Source organism: Chroicocephalus ridibundus, chromosome 7, assembly GCF_963924245.1.
Source record: "Chroicocephalus ridibundus chromosome 7, bChrRid1.1, whole genome shotgun sequence".
NCBI lineage: Eukaryota > Metazoa > Chordata > Aves > Charadriiformes > Laridae > Chroicocephalus > Chroicocephalus ridibundus.
In genome coordinates, this window is record NC_086290.1 from 7043880 (window position 1) to 7063956 (window position 20077).

The 20077-nt window shown below is 44.2% G+C and overlaps 1 protein-coding gene across 7 annotated transcripts in view; it reads right to left on the reverse strand.

Annotated features, from left to right (window-relative positions):
• Nucleotides 1-7798: 7798 nt before the first annotated feature.
• The window catches only part of THSD7B (thrombospondin type 1 domain containing 7B), a 329550-nt gene continuing 317271 nt past the window's right edge, over nucleotides 7799-20077 (reverse strand). For 5 of the 7 annotated variants that reach the window (XM_063341430.1, XM_063341432.1, XM_063341433.1 and 2 more), the window contains 7 exons: nucleotides 18318-18477; nucleotides 17612-17785; nucleotides 17427-17522; nucleotides 16266-16348; nucleotides 14442-14634; nucleotides 10752-10839; nucleotides 7799-8932 (listed from right to left, as the gene is read on the reverse strand). In XM_063341430.1, the coding sequence (XP_063197500.1) occupies nucleotides 8851-8932; nucleotides 10752-10839; nucleotides 14442-14634; nucleotides 16266-16348; nucleotides 17427-17522; nucleotides 17612-17785; nucleotides 18318-18477 (876 nt within the window). In that variant the 3' untranslated portion in view covers nucleotides 7799-8850. Of the gene's footprint in view, nucleotides 8933-10751; nucleotides 10840-14441; nucleotides 14635-16265; nucleotides 16349-17426; nucleotides 17523-17611; nucleotides 17786-18317; nucleotides 18478-20077 lie in introns of those variants that run through there. The other 2 variants (XM_063341434.1, XR_010071985.1) reach the window with 2 other exon arrangements.

Sequence of the window (20077 nt, forward strand, 5' to 3'; positions counted from 1 at the left end):
CGTTTCGTTTTCATTCAAGCACCTCTTTAATATTCATCATGTTGCAGGGGGACATTTTTATGTTAGGGAAAACACAAGTACTCTCCCGAAATGACTCGAGGGCAATAAAGAATAAATTGTCTTTAAACCTGTGTAAGTGATGCTGAAGTCACAAACAAGGCGTAAAATAATATGGAGCTGGAAAGCGCTTTTTTGTTATTAAGTTTATCCAAGTAAAACTAGGCTGGCAAGCTTGTTCTATCAAGCAAATGGATGTGGTAAAAAAAAGGAAATGAAAATTCTGATCCATATTCATTGTTTCAGTGTCAGCAAGGGAGAAAAAAGCTCCACTTCAATTTTCTTTTTTTTTTTTTTTTTGCTTTTGAAAGCTGATCTGAAGTTTTACCAGAAAAAAAAAGAAAAAAAGTAAGCGAAGCCGATAAGGAAGCAAAAGAAAATCAAAGATAATTAATAGAAACAAAGCAAGCAGCAGAAGAGGCCAGACAAAGTGTCTAATATTAAACAAAATGCGAGACGCAGAACATGCTTGACTGCACCACGCAGCAGCTCCGGGCACCGACAGCATCTCAATAGGGATATTTCTTTTCCAAAGCTCCCAGCGCTGGCCCGGCCAGTGCCGCTGCTGGCCCTGGCCCGCGGCCGGCAGCCACCCGCCCCTGCATCGGCAACGGGGCTTGTCTCCAAACATACAACAGATTTTTCTTTTCTGTTTAAATTAGGTTTTAACACAGTCCTGGCGGCAGTCCCTGAACAGTCGCACCCACAGCCCCGCCGCGCTCGTGAAATAAAGCCAGGCGATTTCCCAGGTTACAAAGAGACTCATGGCTCGGTCTCAGGGAGAACTAGGGACTAAATACGCGGAGCTCTGAATGCCTGCGTGCGCACGTGCGTGTTTTGCATTTCCACAGCCTTGATAAAGGAACGCGGTTTTCTTTGTAAGACAACAACAGGACAAACAAGATTCAAGCAAGTCCCGCATCCCCTGCCCGATACCTGGGAGGGAGCTGGTCCTACAGCCAGCGCCGCATCCCCTGCGCATCCCCCTACGGCCGCGACACTCCCCATTTCATTTCAAATTTCACAGCATTTAGGTGGGTTTTTTTTTCCCCTAGCACCCGCTTCCCAGGTTTGTGTGATGAGCTGAGACAGGCAGCTTTCTGGTTGTTAGAGCTGTACCTTCCCAGGTGTCACGGTGATGGAAAGAGGATGATGAAGAGTAAAAGCACTAGCGTTATATGGAAAGATACTCAAAAATTTTCATTATTTGGGAGACTCATCCCTCATGATTTGTGAGCAGGGCTGCCAATTCAGCCCGTCATACGATTTCTGTAAAAGGGAAATCATAACTGCGTGTGGTGGGAGCTCCAGAGGGGAGCCAGCGGACTCATCTCAGGCGGCGGCTCTTCATTTCTAAATCCTGTCCTGCCTGTACATCAAAAACACCACGCATCTTTGAAAAACTGAAGAGGGGTTTTGGGTTTTTTTTGGTCAACGATGATCCATGTAGCACGTACAGGAGTGACAAAGCAACAGGAGGTTGATCCCTTGGGCCTTTCTACAGCCCCCTGAGTGCGACGAACAGATTTGTACTCCTCTCCTTTACATCTGCCTTCGGTCCCATGGGCTCATCAGCACAGATTTTGCGGACAAAGCTTGATGAGACTGGGCAATTACGCCAGCCCCTGCTCCTCTAGAAAACACAGAATTACTGGAGAGCTGTTTATATAAATATACTCTGTTTCCTCAGAAGAGGACAGTGGTTTTAATGACAAATTGAGTGAAATCTCACTTGGCATGAAGCAAATAAAACAGTGAATATTTCAAGTTACTGGTTTGCAGTAATAGAGACTGCATTTAAAAATAATTGCTGTGGATCTGCCATATCATACAAAGGAATAGAATGACAATGCAACTGTGATGTGACACATCTGCGTTACAGCTTTTCATCTCAATTCAGTCTTTAACAAGCTCCATCAGCTGATTGAATTAAATATATGAAGCGATATTTTCCGCCAGTCTCTACTGGAGAAGTAGCAATCTCATGATACTTCCCAGCAATAAGAGAGCTGCCTGAATGTCACTGCCGCCACCACAGAGCACAGCGGTCGGTCACGGGGTAGAGTTTGTATAGATGTATGTCTCCAGTGCTCCTCTGCTGAGCCCATCACACAGATGCCATTGCAGTAGAAACCAGAGCCGGGACTGGGACTGAAACATAAAACCCCATTTTCTCCACTTCAGGACTGGCAGACGCTGGAAGATGAAGTGTTTTGCCCAGTTAAAAAGGTGTTGTGGAGCCATTAGAGAAAACACCAGATCGCTGTAAGTTGCTCTGGTGTGACCTGTCCCCGCTGTGACATTTCCTGGCAGTCCCTCCGCGTGTCTGTCGCTGGCAGAGAGCTCAGACACACTGTCTGGGTTTCACTGAATGTCCTTCTTACACCTCTCAAAACAAATGGTTCACCTACAGCGGCTGAAACACAAGCTGTCACTGGTGCTCCAGCTGGGCTGCAGCCTCCACAAGTTCTGCGCAGTGTATCCTGGAAGAAGAAACCTCTGTCCTAGAGAAATCTCTTCTCCAAAGTCCTGCTTTGGATTGCTTATCTGAGGTCAACGCTTTTGTTTCACCAGACGAAAGATTTAAAACATCCACTACAAATAGGAAAAACACTGATGTCAACCATCACTGTGGATTTTCCGTGGTTTTGCTCAAAGCATGGAAGATGATAGGTTAGATTGAAATCTCTGTTGCATCCCATTATTGAAACAATCCTGCTTTCCATCCTCCGGTAGACCCCAACTACTCCACTTAAATAAATGTGCATACACTTGGTCTACCCAACGCACGCAAGCCAAGAAGCTCAATCCTTCTGCTGCAGAAGAGCAGCCACAGACCACATTTCTCATGGTACACCTGGATCTTTCACTGCTCCGAGCCATCAATTGATGGGATGCTCTTCTGTAATTCCGTCACTGAATTAAATTGACTAGTAACGTAGATGGCAAAACCAGATTGTCTAATTAAGTCACTTAATTTGCCATATGAGATGTTTCAGGATCGATGAATTCATATTCGCAAAGGCCAATGAAGGTGCAAAACTCTAAGGAGGCAACAGACAATAACCTACAAATGATCTGATCATCTCTAAGTGAAGTCACCAGGCATCATTTACTGACTTTGGATCAGATACATTCCTCCAAACACGGTTTTGCCTGATGCCACAAGAGTGTCAGCGGAGTGGCACTATCTTCACGTTAATTCCTGCTAAACCCCAGTTTCGGGATGCAGTTTCCAGTGGAGAGAGGAAACATCACATCGTGCCTTGGCCTAATACTGCTGCTGCGCAGTGTTGTGCCTGGAGACACCATTTCTGGGCTGCATCCACCTGCCCAGACACTTCTGCAGAAAAGCTACTCGAAGCCTGCTCAAATGGGGTAGGAGCCAGATTGCACCCAAAAAAAGGAATAAATTACAACTGCCATCTTCCTCCTCTGCAAAATTAATGCCTGGTGCTGTGCTCCACTCCATCCGCGTGCTGCTGAAAGATTCTTCAATGTTATTATGTCTGAAGAGTTGTTTTTTTTTTTACAAATGTCATATTGGCATGTAACAACCACAATATTCATAACATGCAGGTGAACTTTCATAAAGCGGAGGAGAAAATTAACATTCTTCCTTATCAGAGGAAATTGAATCTGATTTTTCATTCCATCAAAACATCTCTTCACAGACAGGATAAACCCCCTAAAATTGCTTTAACCCATGGATCCGCCTGGAGTCCATTCTCTACGCTATTGTAACAAAGCATGTAATCAAAGTAAATGAGCATAATTACCAACGAGTGCAAATACAGGCTTTCTGGATTCTTTTTCGCAGACGTTTCATATGTGACCATTTTACCATATGTTTACGTTGAAAAATAAGAATAAACTGTATTAGATTGGAAGATAAAAGGATATACATTAAAAATTCATGCCGAAAGCATCCCGTAGCCGTGATCACCGTTATAGCTGTTCATTCAAATCTAGTCTTTTCTCCCCAAATGTAAATGTAAGCATAGCCCAAAGCGTGGCCAAATAACAACCCGGTTCAGGGGACAGTGGGGTCTCGTGCTACCAGACTTCACAGCCAGACTCTCGTTTCTCTCTGCCAGGCAGGAACAAGAAATGACTGCGCGCGATTCCATTTACTGAACAGGTGAATTCCTTGTATTTTTACGCCCATATTTCTAGTCCTAGTTATCCCGAGGGGTCAGACAGGCTTCTTTAAGGCAACCTCACAGCCGTACAACTTTCTTGAGCTGTAACACCCCTCAAACACAGGCCATCCCCACCCGTGGGGCTATGCTGGACGGCCACCACCCGGGGAGATGCCCATCCCCAAGGGTGCAGCAAGACCAGGAGGAATCACACGCGACTTTCTTCATCTGCCACCTCTGACAGAAGCAGGAGGCACGACCCGTCGTAAGCGTTAGAAGCCAGGTCGTGTCACATCGCAACGGCTTAACGGCACGGCCGGTGGCACAAGTCATGTCAGCAGCTAAGCGACAGGAACAGAGTCACCCGTCAGGTCGTGGCACCCGGAATCAAGTGAGACGTGCATATTGATGGCGCGTAATAGTATGCGCACAGATACATCTTCATAAAGGTAATATAAATCAAGCTCCTGTCCAGGACAGGCGCATGTCACAGCTGTAAGATGTGGAAGTTAATTCATTGAAATTACATTTTAAGCCAGACAGAACCGTAATCTGTCCTGAGGCATGTTAATACATCAGGTATCCTGATCCATCTTTCAAAAGGTCCCGAGTTAGATCATTTTTTTTCCGCATAACTACCTCTCAATTGAAAACAGGCCCCAAAATTATATTTAAAGCACAGTTATAAGTGCAAATTAAGTTACCTATTTAGGAAAAATAAGTCTTTCATGAAACCAGCTACGCCACGTTAGCAGCAAATGACCTGATGTCTAATGATAACTTCATACTTATCAGGACTAATCCAAACTGGAAGTGTTCAACTGATTTTTTTCCCCCGAGATAATATTTTCTTCATTGCCTGATGAAACCGGCCATGAATGTAAGTGCACTTAGGCAAAGAAAACTATGCAATTAGGCTCTTCTTTGACACATATGAATACAAGCAAAAGCTAATTTACAAGCCTTTATCTACGTTGCCTTGTAGGAATTTTTACACCACTCTGCTTCCAGAGCAAAGAAAATTAGAGTCTTTGTTCTTGACTGCAGCACCCGAGGTCCGAGTGCTCAGCGACGCCGCTGGTGTGGTCGCTGGAGGGGACAGGAGCTCAGCTGGGATCCAGCCCCACTAACGTGGAAGCTCCCCAAGACTTCCCAGATATTTCCGCAGGAAAAAAACCGCCGTTGGGTTTTACATACCTCATACAAAATCCCAGATGTTTGCAGTGTTTAGGCACAACGCTATGCATGGACCCATGAAAACACCCCTTTTCTGAGCGTCACCGAAACGACTGCAGGAATGACGTAGGTATGCAACGCTTCAGCACTTCTTGGTAATTCATTTTCTCTGGTGTCTTACTTGAGTTGCTGCTATTTTCTTTAACTGTTGTGTGTTAAGAGAGTCTTTGAATGGAGGACAGAAAACACCACAGAAGACATCTCAAAAAAAAAAAAAAAAAAAGTTGCATGTTTTACAGCTGTAATACTGAAGTAGGAAACACCTGGCAGCGGACACTGAAATCAATAGTGTTGAAACAAAAGATGACAAAATGCAGATTCTTTCATTATCTGGTTATTAACTACCAAAACAGATCACCAGCGCATTTGGCAAACTCTTCACCCACAGATGCTTTCACTCACAATCACATACGTGTCTCAATGGGATGTATACAGCCGGGGGGTATGGGGATTACCTTCCTGAACGCGACCAAGATCTCGCTCCTGTCTTTGGCAGGGGCGAGCACCAGCTACTTCAGCATAAAGTTTAGAAACCCCCCAATAAGCAAGAACTGGGAGTAATCCCTCTTCCACGTCATGACTCACTTCGGACTCTGAAAGGCAGGAATTGACTCCAGTGCTCCCACGGGAGGCTGGGCATCCCTCCCAGCAGGATACCCAGGCTCTCTCAAACAGCAATAATCTTGGTATCCATCTAAACAACCAATTCCTTTTTTTTGCATTATGCTGCATTCTCAGCCTCATGGACCCCGCAGGGCCACCGGCTCCTCGGTTCAATTTCACAGCTTAATTCAATCCCGCATTATCAAATGCATGCAATTACATGGTGACATTTGAATCACCGCGCTGTCCAAGCTGGGCCACGAGCGGCCACGGGGTCCACGTGCACGCCGGCACCTGCAGCGCAGCAGCAGCTGCCTAACAGCAGCCTCATAAGCCCTCACCTCTGTTTTATTTTATTTTATTTTATTTTATTTTATTTTATTTTATTTTATTTTATTTTATTTTATTTTATTTTATTTTATTTTATATGAAGTCAAACAGGTGGACTTATCCCCCAAGCTGAGCTGCGGCTGCTCTGCAGCAGATGTGGTCCCTTGGCCCCGCACAGCCCCAGCATCAACCATGGCCAGTCCCTTTGGAGACCATGGAGCCCCTGTGGGGCTTCGTCCAGAAGGTGCTATAGCAGAAGTGGGGACAAGGACTGCTTGAAGGCCACCAAACTGAAGCACAACCCCAGATCCATCTGCTCAGTATAAACACACGCTTCGCGGTGCTGTACCTGGAGCTCCCTGCCTCCCCCAGGCATCTCTCCATCTCCTGCGCCAGACACGGCGGTTTGGATGGCAATTTACCCCGATGTTGAGGGCAACGACCACATGTTGCAGCTGCCATTTTTTGTTATTATTACACCAACTTTCCCACTCCAATGCCTTTTTTGAAAAGCATGCTTAATTGAGTTTATTCCTTCATTACGCAGAGAGTACCATTCTCCTCGCATTGTGTACCACAGACAAAACATATTAAGATCTGGCAGTATTCTTCCCAATGGCATGAGATCATTATTCTCCTTTTAACTCTTACTTTGTACCTGTTATTCACAGGTTCAGTGCAGAGAAACATTAAAAAAAGATTTAGGCCTCCAGTGTTACTGGGGAACACCAGATCCGGCTTTTTATACCATGAAGAGTTAGAGGTCTAAGGCAGAAAGAACATATTCAGGGCCAGAAATAAGTGAGACAGTTTCCCCTCACAATTCCATCAGCCTTTTTTTTTTTTTTTTTTTTTTTTAAATGCGGGAAGAGGAAAGCGCATTCCTGACCTTGTTTCGATGACACAATATCATCTCGATTTCACGCTGCGGGAGAAACGCTGAAGAGCCGGGACCCTGACCTGGGGAAGGAAACCTAGCTACACCACCATCATTTTTTCAATGAAACCGTAATATTCACATTCACTTTACAAAGCCGTGAGTAGCAACATAACAAGACAAACACTGCCTTCTGCCCCAGCTACACCCTTCCCTTGTGATGATCCGCTCTGAAGTAACTGCGGATTGAGAAGGACTGCACAGGTGCTGGGCTGGTAACAATTCTGGTTTTCTCTTCTTTCTAATTATTGGAATAAGCAGCAGCATTGAGGAAAGAAAAAAAAAAAAAAAAAAAAAAGGCCAAGCATTCCCCAGATCTGCAATTATTCTCTCGACTGGTCTACAATATTTCTTTCACTAATCACTGCAGCACAAAATATGCCAGAATTGCTTGAAATCCGAGTCCGATCTCAGGCACAGTAAAAGACTAATAACGAATGTTGTTTACGCACATTTAATTCAACATACCAGAAGCAATTTTCTCACTCTCTTTAGCATTTTATTTGCTTATAAATACAAGTCAATACCACAAGATGGCACTTTCTTACTTGCGACACACACTATCATAAACACTTACCCTCTTCAAATGTTCCCAGATGTTTACGACATGAAACTTCTCAGTGGTTTCGAAACATTTAAAAAAGCAAGACCTTCTACAAACTGCATTTGTGTTTGATGTATATTAAATGAGGTCAGGTAATTAAATTCAAAAAAAGAATTTATAAATATTTCAGATAAGAAAATTTAAATACAAAAGCAGAGTTTGTATTAATTAAACTGAATAGCAATTTAAACTGGCCATAATGTATCTACATGGTTTAATTTAATTTAAAATACTTTTTAAACAATCAAATCCTCTAGCCATTCATCAAAACACTTATCTACTCAACTCTTTAAAAAATATTCTTGGTTAAGAAACCACCTATGCGTTTTCATAACAATCCTTATTCTGTCCTGTAGGTGGAAATGAAACAAAATCATATTCCAGACTAGAAAACAGCATAAGAAGGAAGAAACTTTTAAAAAACCTGATAACTTCAGACACTTCAACTCATTCTTCATTGCGTTTCTCAAAATACATGATCCGGTTTTAAAGTCTTTGAACGAAATGTAAACACTAGAAAACTCATTGTTGAAATATGTGAAGAATAAAGAACGCTGCACTAATATAGTGCATAATGATGCTGTGTCAAACTTGTCATTTACAGTAAATGTCACATTTTCCTCGGGATTGTCATGCCTTTTTTTTTTTTTACTAATTCCTTTTGATGTCTGTAGATTCTCTTTTTTTTTCTTTCATTCCCATTGCACAACAGGAAGAGATGTATTTTCTGGTCTCTTCAGAAAAGTTTCACAAGATCTAAGTCTTTGACTCCATTTTTTTTTTTTTTTTTTTAATAAAGAGGTGGCAAAATTTTAAGCTTGCAATACTTCTGCCCAGTATATTACACATCAGGAGATTCCTCAAAAAACTGAGAAGTCGGAGAGTTCCAAAAAAGAAAGCAGTTAAGGCAGTCGATGTCTACATTTGGATTCTTTTTTATGTTACATATCAACGTCTCCATCATAGGCTAAGGTTAGAGGCTTCTGCTGCGGAGGAGGGCTTTGATGCTGCTTTGTTTTTTTGCTGCAAGAAAGAGAGAAACATTTCAGGAGACAAAAATGTAAGCTGCAATAAGCTCAGAAACGTCATCAAAAAAACAAACTTCAACAAAAAAAAATCAACTTTCCACGCTGGCTATTTCATTTTGCAACTAGGTGCCACCGCAGTACAGCGGCGACCTCCAAGAAAAACCACGTGGACCTGCTCGAGTGCTATAACGTGTGTGGTGCGGACGCCCAGCCTGCCCAAAACGGGCAGCCAAACTGTGCTCTTCATCTGGAGAGAAAATAAAGCACATTTGTCTCCCGCGTCTTCTCCCAGCTGACAAAACAAGGAACACCTCGCAGAAAAATGGAAACATGAACTGTCTGCGAGTGGGATATTCTCATTTTTTCTTTGGCGCAGCATCGAAGCAAGCAACAATAATTATTATTGAGAAATACACTTCCACACCAGCCTTTGCGTGACGGAGAACTATGTAATGTTACTTAAAAAATCCTCCGTGTGCTCCACTGTGAAGCCACAGAGAGACGGCAGCTAGATGGCTTGGAAAATAAGGAAGCTGCAACTCCTAAGCAGCATCCAAACACTGCTATTAAAGCTTTTAATTGGAGACAGAGACCAAGAGGAAGATTAAGGGGTTGAGAGAGAATAAAGTGATTTTGGATGGAAGCGGGCAATGATGCTGCCAGGTCACGGCTGTGACTCTCTGGTTGCCCGCCCTGATCTGACAGGGCTTGGGGCAGCTGCCCCGCTGCTGTCGGTAACGGGCGGGCCAGCCCCGTGGTCCTCAGGGAGGGCCGTGGGTGTTGCAGGACACACGGACGCTGGCCGCTACTCCCTTCCTACCCTCCAAGAGGCATCCATGGCAGAGCCCTTCCAAATACTCAAAGCAGAGAGCGCAACACCAGCTCTGCCAAACCAGCCCCACCACCCCTGCGACCGCTGCTTTGGAGAAGGACAGACAACTCCCCCGCCAGTAAAGCCCACCACCGGCGCCGCGCTGGTGCAGACCAGGGCTTCGGTACACCCGGTACCCTACTTCCAACAGCGGCTGGTAACGGCAGCTTTAGAGATGGGATGTGTTTCCACCTGCTGTATGTATCCACTGCAAAAACCTATTTAGGGATTTCCTGAGCTGGAGCGTACATCCAGAAAACCGCAATTAACACCAAGAGACCCAATCTCCCGTGAACTGTTATGCCATCTTTGAATCCATTTATCTTCCTGGCGTGCACAGTCCCCGGCAGCGGTAAGCTCGCAAGGTAATAATGCACCGTGTGAAAAATAAAATCTTTTGTTTATTTTAAACGATCATTTCATCAGATGCCTCCTACTCCTTATATTGTGGGAAATAAAAATTCCCCAGCGCCCTTTTCTACTCCATTCATGATTTCATAGATCTCTATTGTATTCCCATGTCAAACATCATTTTCCAACTGAATGCCCCTATTCTATTCAGTCCTTCCTTGAGCGGAAGCCAGCTCCTCGATCCAATCAGCCTCCTTGCTTTTTTTCAGTTTTACTTTATCTTTTTTTTAAAAGAACACAATAAAAAGCCCTTTCTAATCCCAGCAGAAGTCTGAATAAATATAAGGGCCTATTGATAACCAAAAATAATTCTTTCCCTGCATGGTCGCCATACTTCTTCATGATTTTACAATTTGGAGAGTTTCAAATTACTCTGAGGTAGGGGCCACAGGAAGGCAGTTAAGTAATCCAAGCTCCACCCTTTCCTAAAGTCTTGAGGATTAAATCTCTGTGACACAGAGCGTTGTGATATATTTTAGGTTGTTCAAATTAAACTAGCTGTTATTTAAGGACAAATACATGCCATACTCACCACATCAGGTAGGATGTAAATATCAGGAAAACTATGACGAGGAACCCGCCAGCTGATACTCCATATACCCACATCTTCAGTTTACCATCTGTTGGAAGATGATGAAAAAGGTCAGGGGGAGAAAAGGAGGGAATAAAAAACTTTATTTTAAAGTATACAAATTCTTAAGAGATAAAGTAAAGAGAAAGCATACAAGCAAATGGGAAACACAGGAAGGACTGGCTGGGGATAATCCATAAACCCCACACTTTTGATAGAAAAAACACTCCTGTAAAAATCAATGCCTTTAAAAGCAAAATCTTAACTTCGGTAAGGAGTGTACGTTTTCCTCAATGAAAACCGAAAACGAACTCTTCGTCTCAGTTTTCCAAAGCAGCATTATTTCCTAATCTCCCCCCTAGCTGAGCTCCTGCAGTTCATTACGGGCAGCCTGGGTTTACGGCGCCGTGCAAGAATTACAACCCGGCCAGGCTCCTGCCCCAGGGAAAGGTGCAGGGGCACGAGATAATTGCAGTACGTTCGCTCAGGAGCCCAGTGATGGCTCTGGCAAACGCACTCCAACGTTGAGCTGACGCAGACAGAAACGCAGGTAACACCTGATACGTTTAGCCCAAAGAAAAGAGGGCTGAGAAAGGACGGGATTGTTCTCTGTAAATACTTGGGGGGTCAACTGGGGCAAAGACCAGCGAGCGCAAGTGAACAAGCTACTTAGAGCTGAAAAATGCTTGGGCAACAATTGGGAATAAATTCAGCTTAGAAGAAAAACAAGAATACGCTTTGTAATAGTAAGAGGGATAAAGTTGTGCAAGGGCTCCCCAGCTGGGCCCCAGGAGCAGGAGACACAACTGGCTTTGAGACAAGTAAGGCTCTTGATGGGGCTCTTTGGGCTGCAGGGCCGGGGGGGCGACTCTGCGACCCTCGCACATGTGAGCTTGAGCGTGCTGAAACATTTCCTTCTGATAGAAAGTCTAAAACCACATTATTTGGACCGGTCCTTAACTACAAGCTTCTCATTAATAATAATAAAACCTTTAAAGCTCGATATTTCTGTTTCTTGCTCCGATCTGGCTCCCTTGCGGGGAGAAGCGATGGTATTTTTGCCGTGCAGCGACAGTCCGAGCTGATTCCCATCCAAAGGGCTGTGCACGCATCCTGGAGGCAGGAACACACACCTGCGCCGTGCCCGTTCGACAGAGGCCATTCCGAACTCAGTCACGCGGGTGGGGGAGTCACCTCATGGGACAATCACTGAGCCCATTTTACATTTTACATTTGAATGACGAATTTTTTTTTTCAAAGGGAAACATATTTAATCAGATCACGTTCTTTCTGTTTTGTTTTTTTCTTCGAAGCTTTGTGGAAAGGCTGAGTACCTCTCACAGATTTTCTCTTCTCCTCGAAACACTTACAGCCTATCTCCCACGTGAGAAGAGCTTCGTTTGTCAGATTTGGGATTGTTTTGTTTCTTTTACTAAAGTCTGGGTATGAAATTTGTCGCCCTCCCAAGTGGAGATGGCCAAGAAGCATTTAGCAGTCCTGCAAAGGACTTTTGTTGCCTGTCAGAGCAACAAAAAGGCATCCCGCCACGTCTGCTACGAAGGCAGCTACGCTCTCCATCCCCAACGTAAAGGCATTGGACCATGTCATCCTACAATTTAAACAATGCTATTTAAATTGCCTCTCAACTTGAAAAAAAGTTTCTGTAACTGAACTCTGGCCTCCCAGAGTGTGATAAAGAAAGCAAAAACACAGCCGGATTCAAAATCAGTTCTGTGCACTCCTGCAGAGCATTTAAAAGAACAAAAACATCAGCCTCATTAAATCGTTATAAAATGTGTGTTGCAAATTGTAAACGGGAAGGGAAATCACAAATTAACTGGCAAAAGGCACATATACTTTTACCGACAGATGTAAGTCCTTAGACGTACACAAATGTCAAGGTCTCCGGTCCCGAAGGGTGGTAAATGCCATCCACACAGGGAGCATTGGCCATAGACCTGCTATCAAGAGCGTAACTGGTAGGTAACAGCGGTTTCCTGGCTCAGCTAGCAGTAATTACTGCAAACCCCCAGACTAGTAAGCCTGAGAGCCTGTTTAAGGGGAGTAATAACATATTTGTCAAGAAGTTAGACAAAGGGGAGTGATTTGAAGAGGGCCAGCCCTGAGCTGGGGTCTGAAGGGCACATACAGGCTGAGGAGTTACCTGCAGGACGCCATGGGGTTGGTGATACACTCAGCACACATGGAGCACGCTTATTCCTTTCCCACATATTGTTTCTATAACATTTCTGCCCTAAAATTAAATAACACCATGTTCTGTAAAAGCTCCTTAGTGCCTGTTCCTGTCTTGTAGCCCCCGGGGGAGAACTGGCTCTCGGATGCTGCACTGAGGTCAAGCCCACCAGAAGCTTTCAGGGCTGCAGCCTTGAACGCCGATTTGAAAAGAAGGGATTGCAGCATCCACCTACACCTCTCTCCCTTTTTCTAACCCCGTAAAGGTACCAGCTGAAGAGATGACACCTAAGTAAGACAGCCTACAGAGGGCCACGGATGCTGAAAAAAGGCAATTAACCCCAAACCTGTGACTCAAACTGCAGGTGAACTGCGTGGGCTTGGGGATGATGGGTTTGAGTGAAAACCAGCCAACTTGAAAAGGCTTTGGACCGAGCTCTATCAGCTCGGAGATTGTCAACGCAAAGGTTAACTACTGTATGCAAATCAAATATGTAAATGTAACATTCAAAGTGTGATCACATATATCAGGCAGAATTATGGCTCCCCGAATCCCATAACAGAAGCTTTCGCTACGTGTTTTCTAAAGTCTCGTGTTCTTTATAAAATAATAGGAAACAAATGCGACGTCAGGTAACAGAAGAGGGGAAAGGCTGCACCGCCAGTATTTCAGAATATGGGGAGCACTAACGCTTTTCAATAAAACTTGACAAGTCCGATACCTCATCTCCCATTTTAAAGTCCTATTTGCATTTCAGAAATTTATTTTGACTAAATTAATCTTGCAAAGTAACAGTCAACGTGGTAATCAGCTATTACAGCTACGGCACCAGTTCTGTGGACCGGTCTGGGCGCACCCAGTACAGGGTTCTAACTGGGAAGCATTTTACGGTGTGGAAGTCGAAGATCCGTTTGGGATGCACTGTCTGGGCACAGCAGCTTGCCTGCTTGCTGTGTGTTTTTTTTGTCTGAGGCTAAACCACAACATCTGTCTTAACTTCAACACTTAAAACTCTAAACTCTACACTTTCTACCCTGTTTTTTTCATATACTTTTCAAATATTGCAAGAAGCAACCAGTGTCTTCTATAATCAAATCTTAAGTGCTTTCTGCTCTGAATCTTCTGAAGCGCTCGTGATCAATATCTTTCCTGGTCAAAATATATTACTTCTAGAAACATCATCAGATAATAGTTCTAAGCATCCCCCCAAATCACATATGAGTATACTTTTGCAAAATATTATTGCTTCGGTCTGTCTTTGCTCTCTCTCAACATAAGAGATAGTGATTACTCTGTGTAGGCACAAAGGAATGAAAGATGGCATGTGAGTTAGAAACTGGGAGGCTGCTCTGCAGCTCCCAGACACCACCTCTGATGTTACGATCTACAAAGCTTGTACTTTCTTCTACAGAAACGTTGTAAAGACAATTTATTCCATTCATATTTAAGTTTTTCACCTGGATTAAAAGGTTGAATAGACCATCCTTTGAAAATGTCATGCATTTTTGAGTTGACGGGTTTATTTTTTCCAGCAATGGTCTTAACATCAGCTTTCTTATCTTCTAAACCTGGTACCTTCATGCAGTAATCCAGGAAACCATTTGATCTCATTATTTCTGTATATCCTCGCTCACAACCGCAGACTCCCCTCTAGGTGATAAAAGGGAATTCAGTATTAAATCAAATAGTATCCTCTCACAGAACAGTGCAAACTGTAGGCAAACCATGAAGAAACCGCAAGGTATACCCTGCACATGCAACTTCCCCACCACCAAACCAAACAAGCCAGGAACCGGTGCCCGCAAACCCATTTCAGTACAAAAAGCCAAAATATATTTGGGAAATTGGCTGAAAAGGGTCAGTAATTACACAGAAGCCCAACACAGCAACATCTTCATCCTAACAAGCTTAATAACGGGCATCTGTGGCTCGATCCAAAATCCTCGTCAGTAACAATTTTCCCACTGACCCTGCTGGGCATTAGAAGAGACGAAGAAGAAACAATCTCGCTTCAGACCCAAACCCTCCCCATGTATTTCCACTGCGGTATTTCACAGGGCCATCTGAAATGAAGCTTCCTCTCTTACGGCTAAATACCCACTGCCCTGGATCGGTCTAAGCAGTTTCTTCAACAGGTTTCTTAGAATTCAACGGGTTTCTTAGAATTAGAGTGATTCACTGAATATATACTCCTTTTTCTTGATACCTACTTTAAAACAGATTTATTTTTAGTTTGCCTTTCTTTCCTAATTATCTTATAATTACGATGCCTGTCTGAGGGTCTGATATGCTTGGTTACAACCCAAACAGGCGATTGATTTATTCTCTGTGATAAGAATTTAACTCGACATCAGTTTTGCAGCCACAACATCCCCCACTTGTTGACAGACATGATCTTGAGCTTTTCTGGACAAAAGGTGAAGTCTGAAGAGTTTTTATAGCTAGTAAGTTTATGCTTACCCATCATTTTTATGTTCCCATAGGCCCTGAACACTCTCATGACCACTCTCTCGGCCACATTCAGTTGCCCGTGAGCTAGTTTCCAGTGGTAATTCCTCCCACCAGAGACTCAGATGAAGCTGAGCGCTGTGGAGGTGATTTTTGAAATAAAAATATCTAAACCCCAACCACCCCTGGCCACTTTAAGGGTTCTGGGTTTTATACTCCATCACAGTACTGACACAGAGAAGGAAGGCTTTTTGGGAAGCTCTTACTCCAGAGTTCGGTACTGCAGGAAGGGACATTTGTAACCTCTGGGCTCGTGTTTGCTCAGAGGCAAAAAAGTGGCAGTGGCTCAAAGATTTAGCAAGTGTTGCAGATGCTCAACATTTCAGCAAAAGGGTCACTTCCAGGTTTTGCTTTAGAAGGCAGCATGGGGTGGTGAGATCATGCTCCTACAGTTTCCCTACCCTCATGGGGGTTTTCTGTGTCCGTGGAGGAGCGGGAGAGAACATACTCTTCTATCTCCTCTCTTACAGAACTTTACAGTCCATTTTCTATGGGACAGAACAATAGCATTCAATGAAAATTAAACCAAGAGGTTCCAAAATCCCTCCATGGAACAAAACCAAAACTGTAACACCACATAAACACTCCATCGCTCATTTGTGCAGGTTTATGAAGGTTTCCTTTCCGACTGAAATTCCCACAGCCTCCTCGAGGTGGTACCATGGACACACTAAACTATTTTCTGGCTCCTGGAATGCTTTTAAGAATCGGAAGCAAATTGAATAGATTTTGCGGTGTTAATTTCTCAAAGACGTTCTGCAGCGAGCAATTACCTGCGTGCAGTAGGAGAAGGGCTTTCTGCACGCCGGGTTGCAGTGCCGAACTTCAGCAGGTTTCATCCGAAGAGCACACCCTCCTGTAAAAGAAAATACTGAGTGCCTTCAAGGGCATGTTTTAAAATATTTTTGACTTGGAACACTATAGTGTAAGAAATGCTTGCTTGCTTATTTTATATAGTTAAATACTAGTCTACGGAGCACATTAGCATAATATCTGTAGGCACTGCATTAATTAATTTGCCTTAACAAGGCAGGGAATTATTATCATACCCATCTTGTTAATGGAGAACAGAGATATACAGATTTAAGCAATTTGCCACAGGCCACATAGGAAGTCGGGGACAGAATCGGGAACTAGATGCAGATCTTCTGTGTCCTCATTAATGTCTTATCTACATAAGAAGACATAATCCACATAACGCCTTTGCCCATTCTCACTTGGGGAAGCCTGTGCTTCTACAGGAATAAAAACATATTAATGAGTTCTTAACTACCTGGCAACCTTTGCACATAAAACTTTTGTTATTATCTTAACTACTCATTATAATTAGAACGAGATAAGAACACATGCATTTTCATTTCTACTCTCTCCTCATTCACCCTGTGCATATTGAGAGAGATCCTACGGATGTGCGAGCCCTACTGCCTTTGCCAATCTCTCGCCAAGCTTCAAAGTGCTGACCATGAATTTCCCTCTTCACCCTGCTCAGGCAGAATTTGTAGGTCACAGCAACAGCAGGGATCTCACAGTGTGAGCAGTCTGAGATTCCTGTGTGTTGAATAGAAGAAGAGGTACAGAAGCTGGGCTCTCTACCACACGTGTGATGTTCTCCACGGTCACAGGAAGGTTGCACTAACGGCTGTGCAAGCCAGCCCAGGAAGCCCTTTCAGTACATGGACACTCGTTTCTTCCTGTGACCGACCCAACAGTAGGGGTAACTCACCCAAATGCTCTCAGGTAATGACACATGTGATGTTGACCTGCCAGCAAGGCTGGGGAGCTCCCATCTGCCTTTCCTACACACAAATCTGAAGTGAAATTCTGAAGGAGTTAGTAAGGCTGTCCAACTTCCCTCCGAGAGGCTGATGCAGAAGAAGAGAAACCCGGATGGAGACTTTTCGTTCATAATTGCGCATGGCAATTTTTGGATATACCTGTGACATTTATTCCATCTGAGCGCTGACACCACACTGTGCGTACGTTGTCTCGCCAAAGGCTGGTTTTCCACAGGTAGTCATAACACTTCCCTCCTGCAATACCAACACCAGTTAGTCTTCACCTTGCAACAAATCCAGAATAAACTCTTGAAGGGGAGGAATCAGCGCTGTGGCCACGCTACCTGAGCAAGGTCGCGTTTCCATCTCTTGTCCAGAGCAGCTCTCCTGGTTCTCCGGTGACTGAACGATAAATGCCCTGGAGCGAGACTGGCGACCCGTTGTCTCGAAGCTCCTGCCATTGATGCAGGTGAGCTCGCAGGAGCTCCACTCTGACCACTCTGTCAGGTGGCAGTCTCCTGCACGTCGAAAGAATAAACCACAAGTTTTCAAAAGGAATTAGCATTAAAGGATAAGGGCAACCTAAGCGTACAACAGCTTTAATAGTGAAATACCCCCAGTTTATCGCCCAGTGGTATGCAACATTCAGATTTTCTGCTGCATGGGGAATCTCATTTTCTCAAAAAACAAAAGGCTTTTTCAGGTGAACAGCAAACTGAGCATTTACCTGATCTGCTGAAATACAAATTATTACTGCAATGGCTGACAGTACTCAGAGCTATCGAAACATAGAATAGAATCATAGAATGTGTTGGGTTGGAAGGGACCTTTAAAGGTCATCTAGTCCAACGCCCCTGCAGTCAGCAGGGACATTTCGACTAGATCAGGTTGCTCAGAGCCTCATCAAGCCTGGCCTTGAATGTCTCCAGGGGTGGGGCCTCCACCACCTCTCTGGGCACCCTGTGCCAGTGCCCAGACTGGGTGCCCAACATCTCCACCTCAGACAGCTATCCCAGGCAGAAATGCACCAGGACTTTCCAAAGACTTTACCTGGGCAAGGCACAGAGCACGGTAAGTGCAGCACATTCTCTTTTGATGGCAGCTCACCACATAACGCATTTTCTACCGGTTTGGATGTAGCAGAAACAGATGCATCGTGCACTACACACGTGAGGTTGCGGACTTGCAATCCATCTCCACACTGTCCACCCTATGAAATGACAGAAGGGAACAGAGACACGCATCGCTGACATTAGCAGATGACAGAAGAAATACAGTTGATTCCACCTAAAAAGACGTTAAAGATACAGATTTTGTCTTTGGACTGCAATAGTATCCCCGGTTATGGGAAGACAGATGGAGATCTCTCTACACATCTCTACAGAAGCTCAGAGACCGGGGCAGAAAATTGTGTCCGCACCAAAGCAGGAGTAGAGCTGGGTACCATAAAAGCTGAATACTGTCTTTGGGCTTGGCCCTTCATGCCTTTAACTAGAGCTAGTGAATTTATTGATTCTTACGAAGTGCCCAATTTCATGAACACAGACATTTCTGGCTTCTCTAGAGAGGCCAAGAGCAAAGCCTTCCCATAAGGAACAGACATTTCCACGCACCTCCTCTGTCCCTACAGCCCAGCAGGAGCACTTACGTGGTTTAAACCCTGCAACAGCCAAAATCCTCCAGCACGCTTGATTAGCCTGCAAGGGTTATTGAGCACTAGGCAGCCTGTGTAACTTGTTAAAGGGAGCTATTGGTTCTGAAGTAGACAGAGATCATCAACTCGTGTCACACACGCTACCAAAACATCATCCGAAGTTAGGCACAGCCTGTTAGCACTGAACCCCATTTGAACAAGCAATAGGAGGCTCCAAGCTCACCAGCCCAGTTCTGAAATACTTAGCCATACACCAAACTACTTGCTGAAGACGACGTACTTTACGGGGAAATCAGTATTGTTTGGCTAAAGCGATGATCAAGGGCTGAGGATGCTGTAAGAACTGAAGCACCGGGGCTGTTTCTAGAGGCTGGGATTGTTTCATTCTCATCTGAAAAACAGAGCTGCGATGATGTTTGAGGTGCATACCTTAAACCCGCGTGATGCTTTATGAATGTGCGCCTGAAGCCCTGCGGAAATGACACTTCACAAAATTCAGTAAATAAAACTCAAGAAGGAGGATGAAACATTACTTTTATATAACCATGGGAAGTGCTCCTTTGGATCACTTGGCAGTGAATTCTTTTAAAATAATGGACTACATCTGCAGAAGAGAATGGCTCCTGCCAAGCGCATTCATCCAGCAGCGTGTTTGCTAGCAGGAATCTCAAGGATGTCTCTCCTGCGCACACCTGGTAGCTTTTTCGTTCTCTCCATCCCTTCTGTTGCAGACCCACGATGAAATGAAAATGAGATCATAACTAGCTGGATTTAAAGCAGTTGCTAATCAAAAGTGTCTGAGAGAAGTATAAGCGTAGATTTACTCTACGCAGCCAGATTTCAAGTTTTTAACGCTGTGTTTCACTTTAGTCAGTGCGTAACTTACTGTTCTAAATTACTGTTTCACCACTGAAACATCTATTGCGGTCTGAGATTAATGGTGTGTGAATAACTCATGCGGCTGTCAGTTGGGTCGGAGCTCTTAGAAATGGCTGGTGGAAACAGAAGACGATGTGGAGAAAATTCTCGGGGGAAGTGGGCACTAATCAAAGCGCAGCGTATTTCCAGCTCAAAGGGGCTCAAGGAATGACTAAAGTTTACTGGAAATGACAAGAAAAGTTTTTAAAAAGATAGTTATCCTTGTATAAACGATATA